Raw genomic sequence first — 15,119 nt, forward strand, 5'->3', positions numbered from 1 at the left:
TGCCATTAGGTACCAGTATGAGGTCCTCAGACCTAGTCCAGTGGGCCTTGGGTTCCTTCTGATGCATGACAATGCTTGGCCTCATGTGGCAGCAGTTTGTCAGCAGTTCCTGCATGACAAAGGCATTGATGCTACTGACTGGCCTGCCTGTTCCCCAGACCCGAATCCAATCGAGCCCCTTTCTGACATTAAGTCTCATTCCACCACCGCCATGTCACACCAGACTGCCCAGGAGCTGACTAATGACCTGATCCAGGTCTGGGAAGAGATCCCTCAGGAGACCATCCGTCGTCTCATCAGGAGCATGCCCAGAAATTGTAGGGAGTGCATACAGGCATGTGGAGGTCATACACACTACTGAGCTTTATTTTGAGTTGTTTTGAGGAATTTCACAGATGTTGGATCAGCCTGTGATCTGATTTTTTTCCATTTTTATTTTGAGAATGATTCTGAATCTAGTCCTTCATGGGTTTCTGATTTTGGTTTCCATTGATCGTTCTTAAGTTATTTGGTTCTCAAAACATTCCACTGTAATGAATGTTTGCAGCTGGAATGTTTCATTCATCGAGATATGTAATGTGTTATTTAAGTGTTCCCTTTTATTTTTTTGAGCACAACAAAGTCCAGACTTCAATCCAAGAGATGCTGTGGTGTGACCTTAAACGTGCAGTTCATGCTTGAAAACCATCCAATATAGCTGGATTAAAACAATTCTGTGAAGAACAGTGGGCCAAAATTCCTCCACACTGATGCAAAAGACATCACCAGTTATTGCAAGAGAAAAGAGAACAGAACAGAGACAGAGTAAACATAGTAAACAATGAACAGGTTTGATATTTTTATTTTGACTTTTTAATGTTTTCATTTAAACCAGAGCTGCTGCAGCAGAACATCAATATTTACATTTTCAGACTGTACAACATGATGAGGCAACACAGACATCCAACCAACCCTCAGTGGGTCATACATTATTAATAATAATAATCAATAATCAATAATTGTTTGAGGCTGTTTGTTCTGTGACAGGGTTAATAAAGGTTATTAAAGTTCACTCAGTCTCAATGTCACATCACAGGTGAATGTTTTTTTTCCTCTCGCTATGAGAGAAGCAGAGGACACTGATATGTCGATCTGCTACAATCCGCTCCTCACCGTGGTCTGCTCAGTCTGGATGTTTTTTTTTTTTGTTCTTACCTCACAGGAGTAAACCACCACTATGGTCTAAATTGCAGACAAACATTGGCAACATCAGGACAGGTGGGTGAAATGTGAGAAGAGAGGAAATGCGTACTCCTTTTCGGCTTCAGCAAATTCTTCAAATTTCCATCACTGATACTCAAACATCAATGAGTTGGCCTTCTGGGTTTTAGTTTTAGTGGTGACGGACAGGTTGTTGATATTTTTTTTACAATAAAAGTTAATAACTTAGTGTAATGACATCACAGCACTAAAAAAGGATACAAACATATGTTCATATAAAAAGGGTGAAAAAAAAACAAAGAGTACATGAAGAGGCATCCAAGATTCTATAAGAATCATATGTGGGAGCATGAACTCGCATTTGATGCTCTGAGTAAGGTGGATGCATGTCTGAGAGTCTGAGTAAGGTGGAGGCGTGTCTAAAAGTCTGACTCAGGTGGAGGCGTGTCTAACAGTCTGAGTCAGGTGGACGCGTGTCTGCATCAGTCTAAAACGAGCATCATTACAAATTCAAACAGGCGGAATTTCAATAGGAAGGAAACAAAATGAACTGTTATACCGTTCCACGGATCAGCTGTTGATTGCTGACAGGCTGAGAGGTGACATCAGGAGCATGCCTCTCCGATCCACAGTCAACATGCTACTCCATCTCTACAACCTCACATCCATTACGCCACTGTCACTGGTCACCAGCTGAACTTTGACCCTCGGGGTCATGTCCCTCATCCTCACCTGTTGAGGGTCAAAAGTGTCTTGACAGAAATTGCCGCCCCCCTCACCTGACAGGGAGGGGTGGGGCCTGAGAGAAGAACTGCCCCCCGAAGAGTAAACACCTGAGTCTTCGCTACCGCCGCTGTCCTGACGAATGTGTCTGAAAAAAGAGAAAAACATTTAAAAATGACAAGAGCTCAGTGTTTAAAAAACAACAAAAACAACAAGAACAGCAACAACAACAAGAGTTAAGTGTTTATAAGTCAACGATGAGAGGTCAGTGTTTACAAGACAATGAAGAAGACGAGGTCTGGCCCATTTTTTTGAGATTTGTGCAAAATTGTGTCAATTTTGGCTTTTTCCTCTGTTTTTTGGGTTGTTCCAGTGCACATAAAGGAAATAAACATGTGTATACCAAGAACAATTGTAATTGCAACAATTTAGACAGAAACAGCTGAGAAGCGGCTGACAACTAAGATGGCAGACTAACAAAGATCTGATGATTCAACATGACTGAAGATGACACCATCACAGAAGGTAGCCCCGCCCATTTAGACAGATGTTAAGCTGACCTGATGTCGGGCTCATGGCCAGGGGTGGGCTCCTCAAGGGCCTCTGCTGGAGGCCAGTGGATCTCCAGGACTGGGGGTTCAGGGCAGATGGTGACCTTACACAGATGTTCACTCTCTGAGTCTGGGGTGAGGAGACGGGGCACATCAGAGCCCGGGGAATCCTGAAGGTACTGAAGGGGCGGGGTCAGACATGGTCAACATGAGAGAGTCTGAGGTCAAACCTCTGAGTGATCAACTACCTGATCAGACATCAATAAACAGTGATCAATAAACAGATATCTGTACACTCACCTGTTTGAGGTGTGGCGGCAGTGTGATGGACGGGTACAGTGTGTTCTTTATTGTTCGGTAACACCGGAAGAAGATGACGAGAGACAACAAGACAAGGACAAAAAAGAAGAGCAGAGATGCCAGAAAGAAGAGGAAGATCTGCCACCAGGGAAGAGTGCCTGAGACACACAGAGAAGAAAGATGTTTAGGCAGGACCAAAGTGGGAGGATATGATGAACATGTATCACCACGTTCAGTTACAACATCACAACCAAACATTTTGTCTCCCCAGCAGATCCCTTTTTCTACATTTTTTGCCCTTCACAACCTAAAAAGGGATACACCCATTGATGATGTCATGGTTCCCAAGAGAGAACCAACTATCATTGGCTCCAGCTGAGAACCAACTTTTCAGGTTCAGAACCATTTTTTTTTTTCTTTCAGTTTGAACGTACCAGCCAGCTCAGAATTAGGTTCAGGAACCGGAACCAGCGAGAAGCCCTGCCAGTCTAAAAGGCCTAAGTAAGTCCACAAAAGTAGTAAAACGGTCCTCTTTGATAATGCTCATAGTTAGGCGGGACCAGACCTGAACCAGTCGTCAGCAAGTCTGCTAGAGTCTTTAAAAGTTCCTCTTTGATAAAGCTTCTAAGTAGGACTAGATCAGACCTGGACCAGTCCTTAGTCAGCAATAGTCTTTAATCTTTCCTCTATGATATAGCTTATAGTTAGTACTGGATCAGACCGGGTCCAGTCCTTAGTTAGTCTGCTACGGTCTTAAGACTTTCCTCTTTGATGAGGCTTTAGTTAGGGCTGGATCAGACCTGAACCATAGGTCAGGACTGCCAGGACTGCCAGGACTGGATCAGGCCTGGACCAGTCCTTCGTTGGTCTGCTATAGTCTTAAAATGTTCCTCTTTGATAAATCTTAAAGTTAGGACTGGCTCAGACCTGGACCAGTCTTTAGTTAGTCTGCTATAGCCTTAAAATGCTCTTCTTTGATAAATCTTATAGTTAGGACTGGATGAGAACTGGATCTGGTTTTGACTGTGACTCACCTTGGGTCTGCATGCAGAGTGGGGCAGTGAAGCTGCTGCTCTTGTTGTAGAAGTCATAGCGTGTCTGGATGCTCACACAGTACCAGGTCCAGGCCTTCAGACCGGGTAGGGTGACCATGTTCACACTGCTGCTTACTGAGTGATGCCTCACCGCCTGACAGACAGAACAAAAACCCTTTAATGTGTTTTTTTAGGACAGGGTCTCATGATTCTGGATTTCAGTGATATGTCATTTTATGGCTGGTTTCCAGCTGATACCATCATATAAACGTTTTTACTGTCTGTGCTCTTCGTTAGAAACAAGGTGTTTCCCTGCCAAACGTGAAACCTGAACTCTCCTTCAAATGCAGACATCCAGGACTGAAAAGCCACAAATTAATTCATCTGAACTACATGTGAATAATAACGGCCCAAGCACCGACCTAGGGTCAGTAACAACCCTACTGTGTCTCTGTGTGTCATTTATCTGTCAGAAGAATCACTAATTTGGGGGCTTTAACATGGTCAAAAACTCACCAAACTGATCCCCAGTGGTAATTTTGGTATTTTGTTGGAATTGTGAAAGTCCATCAAGAAGGTGAGAAACAGGGGTGCAGATGGTTGAGTGGTTTAAGGCGCTACCCATGTACATGGGCGGCCCGGGTTCAAATCCGAACCCAAATGTTTTTGGTCTACAGCGAAGATGTATGTATCATGATAAGACAAAAGAAAAAGCCCACAGGGGCCATCCTCTTAAAGTCAAGGAATTGCACTATAAACGGCTAAAGGTCACATTTGAGCGTTTTTGAGCAATGTATGTATTTTAATGAACTAGTCCAAAGGAATTTAGCGATCAACTCCAGAAATATTTTGCTCATACTAGACAACCTGGAGATCTACAGTTGTGCTAGCTGTGAGTGTTCACCAAAGGGTGGGCTGTGAGCGGAGTCCAAACTTAAACTACCCCCACTACTACTTTTGTACATTTTGTCATAGTGGCAATACACCAGTAATGCCCTATAACTTTTTAATGCTAATTTCAATTATCACCAAACATTACAGGGATGATCACACATTGATCCTAAATGCATTCATACACCAATATCATTACATTATCATTACAGTGCCCCCTTTTGGCAATTGAACATTTCACCCTCTGATTTTTTGAAATTTCCCTTTGAATATTCAGCCCCCACACACCATCCAGCCTAGGCCTATGATTTTTGATCTGTATATAGGTCATCATCAGACACATACTAAAAGCCTCTTGGGCCCATGCCCAATCCCAACAGGAAGTCCACCAGCTTCATCTCTATTTCAAAATCAGGTATTTTTGACTGTGCCAAATGACTTTAACCTATTATAACTTTAGTAAACAATATTCTGTGATCTTCTGCTCTTTCTTGTAAGACAACAGTATCACACTGAACACTCACACATTCAAACATCTCATCATAGCACCCCCTACTGGCAACAGGAAGTGTCACAAATGGGTCACATCTTCAATCCTCTTATTGGGCTTAACCTATCGAGTTCTGATTTTGAAAGAAAGGCCTCAATACTTGGCCTAAACACAGATATTTTTCATTGAAGGATGTCTCAATGGCGATGGTGAGCATTTCAATATCTCGCCAATTTGACAGGAAGTATGCAAAACTCTCATATGTAGGATCAAGGTCTGCCCATCTACATATCTAAAGGTTAGTTTCATCTTTTTGATGCTGCAAGCCTACTGGCAACAGCATGTGTCACAATTGGGCCATTTCTTTATACCATGTTCCAAATTATTATGCAGATTGGATTTGAGTGTCATAAACATTCAATTTCTTTTGTTTTTATTCAAACTCATGGATGGTATTGTGTCTCAGGGCTCTTTGGATCACTGAAATCAATCTCAGACACCTGTGATAATAAGTTTGCCAGGTGGGCCCAGTTAAAGGAAAATAATTTAAGAAGGATGTTCCACATTGTTAAGCAGGCCACAGCTTTCAAGCAATATGGGAAAGAAAAAGGATCTCTCTGCTGCCGAAAAGCATCAAATAGAGAGCACAGATGGGTTCGTGCAGATGAAGGCATAATGAGGAAGGTTTCTGCCAGACAAATCCATGGGATAAAGAGAGCAGATGCTAAAATGCCATTACAAAGCAGTAGACAGGTATCTGATGCTCCTGGTGCCTTGGGGGTCCCACGAACCTCAAGGTGTAGGATCCTCCAGAAGCTTGCAGTCGTGCATAAACCTACTCTTCGGCCACCCTATCCAAAGCTCATAAGCAGAAATGGCTGCAGTCGGCCCAGAAACACATGAAGACTCATTTTCAAACAGTCTTGTTTACTGATGAGTGCCGTGCAACCCAGGATGGTCCAGATGGAGGAGTAGTGGATGGTTGGTGGATGGCCACCATGTCCCAACAAGGCTGCCACACCAGCAATGAGGGGTCGGAGTCATGTTTTGGGCCGGAATCATGGGGAGAGAGCTGGTAGGCCCCTTTAGGGTCCCTGAATGGGTGAAAATGACCTCGGCCAAGTATATAGAGTGTTTGACTGACCACTTTCTTCAATACAGACAGAAGAACTGTGCCTTCCATGGCAAAAGCATCTTAACGCATGACAATGCACCATCACATGCTGCAAAGAATACCTCTGTGCCATTGGCTGCTATGAGCATAAAAGGAGAGAAACCCATGGTCTGGCCCCCATCCACCCCTGACCTCAACCCTATTGAGAACCTCTGGAGCATCCTCAAGCTAAAGATCTATGAGGGTGGGAGGCAGTTCACATCAAAACAGCAGCTCTGGGAGGATATTCTGACATCTCGCAAAGAAATTCAAGTAGAAACTCTCCAAAAACTCACAAGTTCAATGGATGCAAGAATTGTGAAGATGATATCAAAGAAGAGCTCCTATGTTAACATTTAACTTGGCCTGTTAAGATGTTTTTGATTGAAATAACTTTTGATTTCAGTAAATATGACCTCCTAATACTGCAAATTCAACAAATGACCCTTTTCAGTTCTTTACAACCTAAAAAATGTTTTGAAACTTTGTTGCGCATAATGATTTGGAACAGTGCATTTTGAGTTTTTTTTATTTTTGTCAGTTACTCTTGTATGAAACTTCTGATTTGCATCAAATCTCACATGATTAGGGTCTGCCACTCTACATATTTAAATGTGTATTACATGTTGTTGCTAATGTGCCACCTACTGCAAGAAAGCAGAGGCATCATATGTCCTTTGTTTTCCTTATTTCACATGATAAATAATACTCCTAGGAGTCAGACATTTTTTTCTGTGCTCTGCTGCAGCACTAGGCACCGGTTGCTTACACCCAGTTATTCCAACACTCCTGTATTTGCTGTGGCTTGAAGGCCCCTCAGTGCTGCTTGCAGCCCTAGAGAGGAAAATTTATTTTTAACACCAAGAGTCAAATGAAGCTCTGTGTGCCTTCAAGAGATCTATTTCACTTCAGATTCACTCTGATAGCTGCTGTGTCCAGAGGGGGGCACTGTAATTAACACATTGCTTTAACAACCATGCTGGGACCATAGGAAGCATTTCTACTTTCAGGTTGGTTACATTTTTCCACACCAACATTATATTCTGGTTTTACACACACACAGTTTCTGCTTCCTGTTTCCTGTTCTGAAATCGCTCAGAGCACCTGTGCGGGTTAATTTTGATGCCAAACAGAGGTGTTTCCTGTATTCATGACAGCAGCACATGAAAAACAAACACGTGTTCACATGGAGCCACATTTTCCTGTCTGCTGTGTTTTTTATACAGCAGCATCCACATGTGTCTGTAAAAATGTCTTATAATAGCGAAGGTAGGAGCAGAGACAGCTAAAATAACAGAGAGCCAACCAACAGCTGAAGAGGGGGTCACATGACCTAGATTAGGACCACAACACAGACAGAAGATGAATAAATATAATCTGTTTAGATCTTTAAATGTGTGTAACCTTTGCTAACGCTCATATCAATTAACCCTTTATACAGTCCCCTCCAAAAGTATTTGAACAGTGGGCCCAATTCCTTTATTTTCACTGTAGACCAAAAACATTTGGGTTTGACATCGAAAGATGAATATAAGACAAGAGAACATTTTACCTTTTATTTCCATGTGTTCACATCTTGATCTGATACACTACTGTGAAGATAGCACTCTTTGTTTTAACCCACCCATTTTTCATGTGAGCAAAAGTATTGGAACATGTAACTGACAGGTGTGTTTTGTTGCCCAGGTGTGTCCTATTGCATTGATTATTCACACAATAAATAGTGCTGAATGTCTACAATCAGTGTCAGATTTGGGTTTTGCCTTTACAGACTGCATTTATAGTTAGAGGTGTAAGCAACATGAAAACCACAGAGCTGTCCACAGAAGACTTCATGAACAAGAGAACAGAGGCTACAATTAAGTCTATCTTATCTTATCTTACACCAGAAGATGCAAACCACTCACAATCAAGAGGAACAGGAGGGCCAGGCTGGAATTTGCCAAAAAGTCAGAGACCACCCTCAAAAATTCTGAGACAAAGCTTTTTGGACTGATGAGACAAAGATGAACCTTTGAACAGTCGAAAGCTTGGAGAAAGCTTTGAGCCCAGCTTGAACCTCCTGTTTCCGTGACAATGGACAAAATGAAAAATCCCCATGACAAAGACTATGGCCTAGACCGTAGGGGTGGTTAAAGACTTGATTTAGGCTAGGTTAAAAGGGTGATAGGGGCATGATTAAAGGGGTAATTTTGAGTGGTTAAATGGTCGATTTAGGCTTGGTTTAAAATGAGCATGGTTAAAAATCAAACTCACAGTATGTATTCTGTGCTGAAGGTAACGCCTACAGCGTTCCAGTCATAGTCCCAGGTCAGAGTGTAGTTTGTGTTCATGGTCACCATGGAGACGTTCTGAGGAGGAGCCAGCTCTGAAAACACTGACATACACAAAACATGGTGAAAAACAAGCAACTCTGAAGCTGAGAGAAGATCGAAAATCAGAGTCCCTGCACAAACATATCCAGCACAATCATAAGGAATGTCCTTAAGAAGAAAGAAACCACTGGTATACTCATTAACAGACGTTGCACGGGTAGACCAAGGAAAACAGCAGCAGTTGATGACAGAAACACTGTGAAAGCTGTAAACAAAGACCCTAAAACAACTGTTAGTGACATCAGCAACAACCTCCAGAGGTCAGGAATGAAGGTATCACCATCTACTGTTCACAGAAGACTTCATGAACAAAAGAACAGAGGCTACATTAAAGTCTATCTTATCTTATCTTACACCAGAAGATACAAACCACTCACAATCAAGAGGAACAGGAGGGCCAGGCTGGAATTTGCCAAAAAGTCAGAGACCACCCTCAAAAATTCTGAGACAAAGCTTTTTGGACTGATGAGACAAAGATGAAACTTTACCTAAGTGATGAACAGTCGAAAGCTTGGAGAAAGAAAGGATCTGCTCATGATACCAAACAAACAAGCTTATCTGCGAAACACAGTGGAGGAAATGTCATGGCTTGGGCTTGCATGGCTTCTTCTGGGACAGGCTCATTAATCTTCATTGATGATGTATCACATGATGGCAGGAGCAAAATGATCTCTGAAGTCTGCAGAAACATTTTGTCTGCCAACTTCAGAAAAGATGCAACCAAACTGATTGGGAGATCCTTCAGAGGCAAGAAGTGGAAGGTTTTGGACTGGACAAGTCAATCTCCACACTTGAACCCTAGAGCATGCATTTTGATCGCTACAAAGGAGACTGAATGGAGTAATCCCCCAAAACAAAAAACAACTGAAAGAGGCTGCGGTGAAAGCCTGGAAAAGCATCACAAAAGAAGAATGCTAAAGTGTGGTGATGTCAGTGGGTCACAGGCTTGATGCAGGTATTGCAAGCAAAGGATTTCCAACTAAATATTAAGTCTTATTCACTTTAATCTGTTTTGAGTCTTTTTGTTCCAATACTTTTGCTCATGTAAACATCTGATGTTCCATTTCAAATTATGCTATTTCCTAAATTGTATATCAGATCAAGATGTAAATACCTGGAAATAAAAGCTGAAATGTTGATCTCTTGTCTCATATTCATCTTTTGATGTCAAACCCAAATGTTTTCAGTCTACAGCAAAAACAAAGAAATTGGGCCCACTGTTCCAATACTTTCGGAGGGGAGAGTAGGTGGACATTCACTAATGATGCAATAGGTGTGGATAACAGGACGCTGCAAGAGAGGGGAGACGGTCCGTCATTGGGGGTGCTTCTCACCGTTGCATCCTCAGATTTCTCCCAATATAGGATGTAGTAGTACAGGTTTCCCAGGTCTTTCAGGTGTTCCCTCATGGAGGTGTTCCTGCTGGTCAGAGGGTCGGAGATGAAGACGTCCAGGTCACTTCCTGCTGGAGACAGATCCACAGAGGACGGAGGGCCAAGAGACCCTGTACAGAGACAGGACACAGGAGAGACAACTGATTTAATAAGGTTAATAAAGGTCACTAATTTAGCAGCAATCACCTATCAGTTAGGAGTTATAATGTTCAAACCAACGACAGTGAGAGCAGATCAATATCTCTATTGGTTCTTTACAGATGGCGCCACTCAGCAGCAGGAATATAAGAACATACACAAAGAAATACACAGATACACTACCTGTATTAAAATACATACATGATTATCACTGATTATTTCCTGACAGGTGCACGAATACAGACACTGAAGAATACAGCAACCCTGGATTTTGAAGAACACAGAAATACAGCTGCCAATTGTGACCAGACAGATTTCAGGTTGTGTTTCTTCTGGTTTACCAGAGGTCACATGACTCCATCTGAAGGTGTTTCCTGTGAACAGAAAGTTCCAGCCTGAAAACACACACTCTCTCTCTCCCTCACCCTCTGTATCCGGGCAGAACTCCCTCATCACCCACTCTGATTGGCTCCCATTGGTGTTGGCTCGGACTCTCAGGATGTAGATGCCCAGGTAGTGCAGGTCCAGAGGTGTAAGATCACATGACCTGCGCAGTGACTCCTCACAGGCTGGCTGCCACTTGACACCCCTCTTTGAGCCCAGCTTGGACCTCCTGTTTCCGTGACAATGGACAAAATGAAAAATCCCCATTACAAGGCTACGGCCTAGACCGTAGGGGTGGTTAAAGACTTGATTTAGGCTAGGTTAAAAGGGTGATAGAGGCATGATTAAAGGGTAAATTTTGAGGGGTTACATGGTTGATTTAGGCTTGGTTTAAAATTAGTATGGTTAAAAATCAAACTCACAGTATGCATTCTGTGCTGAAGGTAACGCCTATAGCATTCCGGTCATAGTCCCAGGTCAGAGTGTAGTTTGTGTTCATGGTCACCATGGAGACGTTATGAGGAGGAGCCAGCTCTGAAAACACTGACATACACAAACATAGTGTTCAATCCTTACCTCTCTGCTCAATTAGCTGATATTGTTAACCCCTTAGCTCTGACCTATTTATCACATAAAAAAGATTTGGAATGATGAAACCAATGATAAATAAATTAATGAACAGTATCAGTGTTGTACTGAGAGCATATAAGATTATTACGGACTCATAAGGTTTAAACAAGCCTTTTTCCTCATTAGTAAACGTTAACTCATCTTAATGTGATAGTACTGGGTCAGATAGGGAGCTATTGATCATAACTAATACAGCGATCAATAACACCTCTACCTGCATAGATGGAAGCCCTGGATGTCTGACAAGACATGAGTTGTCCATATCAGTCTGACAACATGTCTAACTACGAAGACCTGTGATTCTCACTTCCTCTGTGCGGTTCTCCGCTCACACCTTTAAATAGATTTATCTTGAATTTACACCCAGAACTAAATGTATCAGACAGGTACAGCTGCACCATCCATTACTCTGCTGGTCAAAAACATTCCACAATGCATAAGTGCCCCAATCTGTAGTCAGAGGAGGTTTAAAAAGCAGAAGAGAGAAGTTCCCACTGTATCACAAGACCCTGAAGAAAGGAAGCAAAACAAACTTAAAAATAAAACATATCTTTGTCATTATCAGGATTTTCCTGGAAGAGCAAAAAAAGGGAGTCTGTTACACTTGAAATCTCACTGGTCTTCACTACACTGAACCCTGGATTCAGTTTTTTAGACTCTGGTTATAAAAGAGGAGCCACCTGTGAGAGGGGCTCTATTTTTCCAGGCTCTGATTCAGAGTTAGAGGACGCTCTAGTTCAGGGTTAGAGTACGCTCTGATTCAGCGTCAGAGGATATTAAAGTTCGGAGTCAGAGGACACTCTGATTTGGGGTCAGAGGATGCTCCGGTTCGGTGTCAAAGTATCAGTTGACACCATTCCTATAATAATATAACAATAACATTTAATACCGTGATCATGTCTCCCAACTACCACGGTTAAACTCTACAGACCATCTGTGAGTTATCTCTGCGACAATCTAAGGCACCAATTTAAGAAGGAAACAAAAACCAACATAACTAAGCAGTCTCTGAGCGGTTTTTTTTGTTTGTTTGTTTGTTTGTTTTGCCGTGTTTTATCCGTTTTTCCCTGCCAAAGTCTCTGATTTTTGTTTTAGCTTAAGAAAAGGTTTGAGCTGCTGCAGAGGATTCTGATGTCGATAGCTACCAGGTGGTGTAGGGGTTCCAAATGTGGCCGTGTTGCCTGGTGACTCTCGGTTTATTTTCCTCGAGGTTTTTACAAAGATGTTAGTCTAAATTAGTCCACGCCGTTTTGTTGATCAAAAATGTCAGGACTACATTTAATTAAATTAAGTAAACATAGGTGATACTAAAAACACTTTCTGTTTCCATCATCTGCTGTGACGTTCAGCTCAAAGTCACCAGCTAGCACGGGCAAAGTATAACCCGGAACACCAGTCCTAGCGTTGTTATGCTAGTTTTAGCAGGTAGAGAGCTCACCTGTACGGGTTTGTAGGTAGAGGATGAGCACAGAGACGGACAGACAGGTGAACATGATGAAGGTGACCAGAGACCATTACAGGTTTGCGCTCATGTCTCTCTCCTGGTTAGGCTCGGCTTCAACCGGGTCTGCGGACGGAAGCTGAAGTGAACGCCTACTGCCGCTTCTCTTTGCCGTGGTGATCACAAACCCGGTATGGTGTTGAACAGCGCTACCTAGCGGACTGGAGTATTCAGAAGGGGCTCACGTATCCAGTGCCGAAAGGATTCGACAAAAGAAGAATGAATGAACAGTGGCGTTTCCTCCCGGAAGCCAAGCTTCTTCAGTTTTATCAGTTTGTGAATTTAATTTTAATAAAACTCTTCCTTCAGCCATGTACTTGATTTTTCAGTATTGTTTCTTCTCTCTGTTATCTTTCCCGTTGCTCATTTTACAACGTGTGAAACAGCGCCCCTCTAAATGATACAGGGAAGCTGTGCAGTAAAAGTACGGTGGCCTTGAACTGTTTCACTCTTTGCATTTCTTCAGGGAAGCTCGCTGAAATTTGCTTCCCATGGTAAAAAAACAACATGAGAATTAACCAATCATATGATGCTATGATCATGACACTGTCGCGCTGTGATTAGTCAGGACTTTTCGAAGGGAAGCGAGCTGCCCTTTGGCTTCTGACCAATCAAATCATAGCTAGGTGTCAATGCGATAAACCTGTAACATCCCAAATTAGCCCAGTGCTCACTGTAAACAGTGCAGTTACGGAGGGTGATGAGGTTGACCTGAACTTTTTATTGAGAAATAGTTTTACAAAACTACCACTGGAACACCAACTAAAAATAAAAAACAACGGCAGACCCACTCCAAAAACTTGAGCTAAGGACTGAGAGGAAAAAAAAGGAGGGAACGGGACTTTTAAGGAGGACAATTATCAGCTCACCGAGTGGCTAGCTGGTAGCAGCAAGCTTCAGCGGCTTTTTTGTTGGCCATGCCGTCTTTTTGACAGAGATTCATCATCTGTAAATAATCCCTGGGTCACCACTGGATTCAATGACCTTGCCAATCTGTCACGGGCAATTGAGAGGCACGGTAAATCCAAAAGCCATATAGATTGTGCTGTGAAGCTTAAGCTTTTTGGACGTGTAAGAATTGACGAAGCTCTGGAGGTAGCAAGGAGCATTAGCACAAAAAAGCACAACGAACAAGTGAAGAAAAACCGGAAGATTCTAATGAGGCTTATTGTTGCAGCAGTATATCTTGCTCACCAAGAACAAGCCTTTAGAGGACGTGATGAGACCGCTGGCAGCTCAAACAGGGGCAATTTTGTGGAACTTGTACATGCAATCGCAGCGTTTGATTAAACACTCGCTGAGCACTTGGGATCATCAACAGTCTTCGGTGGTATGTCCAACACCATACAGAATGACATCATTGAGAGCACCGCACGTGTAATTCAGAATGAAACTGATAAAGATATAAGTTCATCTCCATTCATTGCTGTACAAGTAGATGACACTTCTGACATTTCTAACAAGTGCCAACTCACTGTCATCGTCAGATATGTCCATGATAAAGGCACTGTATGTGAATGTTTCCTGGGCTTTTTTGACATCAGCTCGGAAAGAGATGCAAAAGCTATTGCAGCAGTTGTGATGAGAGCCATCGGAAACTACAGTCCTACACAAAAACTCGTTTGTCAGACTTATGATGGAGCAAGTTGTATGAGTGGACAGCATGGTGGGGTAAAGGTTATAGTGAAATCCCACTGCACAAATGTGCTTTTCATCCACTGCTATGTCCACAAGTTATATCTGGTTTTGGTACAAGGAACAAATAACATTCAAGCAGCTAAACTGTTTTTTGCCAGTGTTGATGCCTTTCACAACTTTTTCTCACAGTCATATAAAAGATCTGCATTACTAAATGAAGTTGACCGAGCTGTGCGGGTGCCTGGGGCCTCTGCTGTCAGATGGAACTTTAAAAGCCGTGCGAAACATGCCATCCACAAAGGACGCCAGTCACTCTGTGAGGCTTTTGAGAAGATCATGACAGACTTGACTTCAACTTCCTGCTTGAAGTTTTTCAGTCCATTTTTGGCCTTACGGAACCACTCTTTCAAGTCCTGCAAAGTAAAAGAGTTGACATTAAAAAATGCCAGGATCGGATCAAGAACACTCTCAGCGCCCTCAAAGCCACAAGAACAGATGAGAAGTTCAGCTGGATCTATGATGAAACCATTCACGCAGTAGGAGAACCTATGCCCCGACATAAACAGCGTAGGCGCAGCTGGGATGATTTTGAGCCGGGCGTTAAAAAGCACCAAGAAGATGAAGAGGAAGGTATTAATTCTTTCTGACATCTTTATTTCTAGATTGTTGACAGTATAGTATTGCATATGACTCAAAGATTTGCTGATATGGAGCACC

The 15,119-nt window shown here is 42.6% G+C and overlaps 1 protein-coding gene across 1 annotated transcript; it reads right to left on the reverse strand.

The window, feature by feature from the left end:
- Window positions 1-825: 825 nt before the first annotated feature.
- LOC121523011 (interferon alpha/beta receptor 1b-like) lies at window positions 826-12,863 on the reverse strand. Its single transcript, XM_041807736.1, has 8 exons — window positions 12,702-12,863; window positions 11,056-11,176; window positions 10,675-10,862; window positions 10,052-10,221; window positions 3,809-3,962; window positions 2,775-2,932; window positions 2,484-2,653; window positions 826-2,071 (listed from the first exon to the last, which is right to left on the reverse strand). Exons 1-8 carry the CDS (start codon window positions 12,754-12,756, stop codon window positions 1,852-1,854), a joined length of 1,236 nt encoding a protein of 411 aa, XP_041663670.1. The 5' UTR covers window positions 12,757-12,863; the 3' UTR covers window positions 826-1,851.
- Between the last annotated feature and the right edge of the window lie 2,256 nt (window positions 12,864-15,119).

Source organism: Cheilinus undulatus, linkage group 15, assembly GCF_018320785.1.
Source record: "Cheilinus undulatus linkage group 15, ASM1832078v1, whole genome shotgun sequence".
NCBI lineage: Eukaryota > Metazoa > Chordata > Actinopteri > Labriformes > Labridae > Cheilinus > Cheilinus undulatus.

Coding starts and splice junctions, on each gene's coding strand:
- LOC121523011 (XM_041807736.1), bottom strand. CDS start 12,756: ATGTTCACCTGTCTGTCCGTCTCTGTGCTCATCCTCTACCTACAAACC. Junction 11,177..12,701: donor CTACCTACAAACCCGTACAG/GTGAGCTCTCTA, acceptor TGTGTATGTCAG/TGTTTTCAGAGCTGGCTCCT. Junction 2,933..3,808: donor ACTCTGCATGCAGACCCAAG/GTGAGTCACAGT, acceptor TGTGTGTCTCAG/GCACTCTTCCCTGGTGGCAG.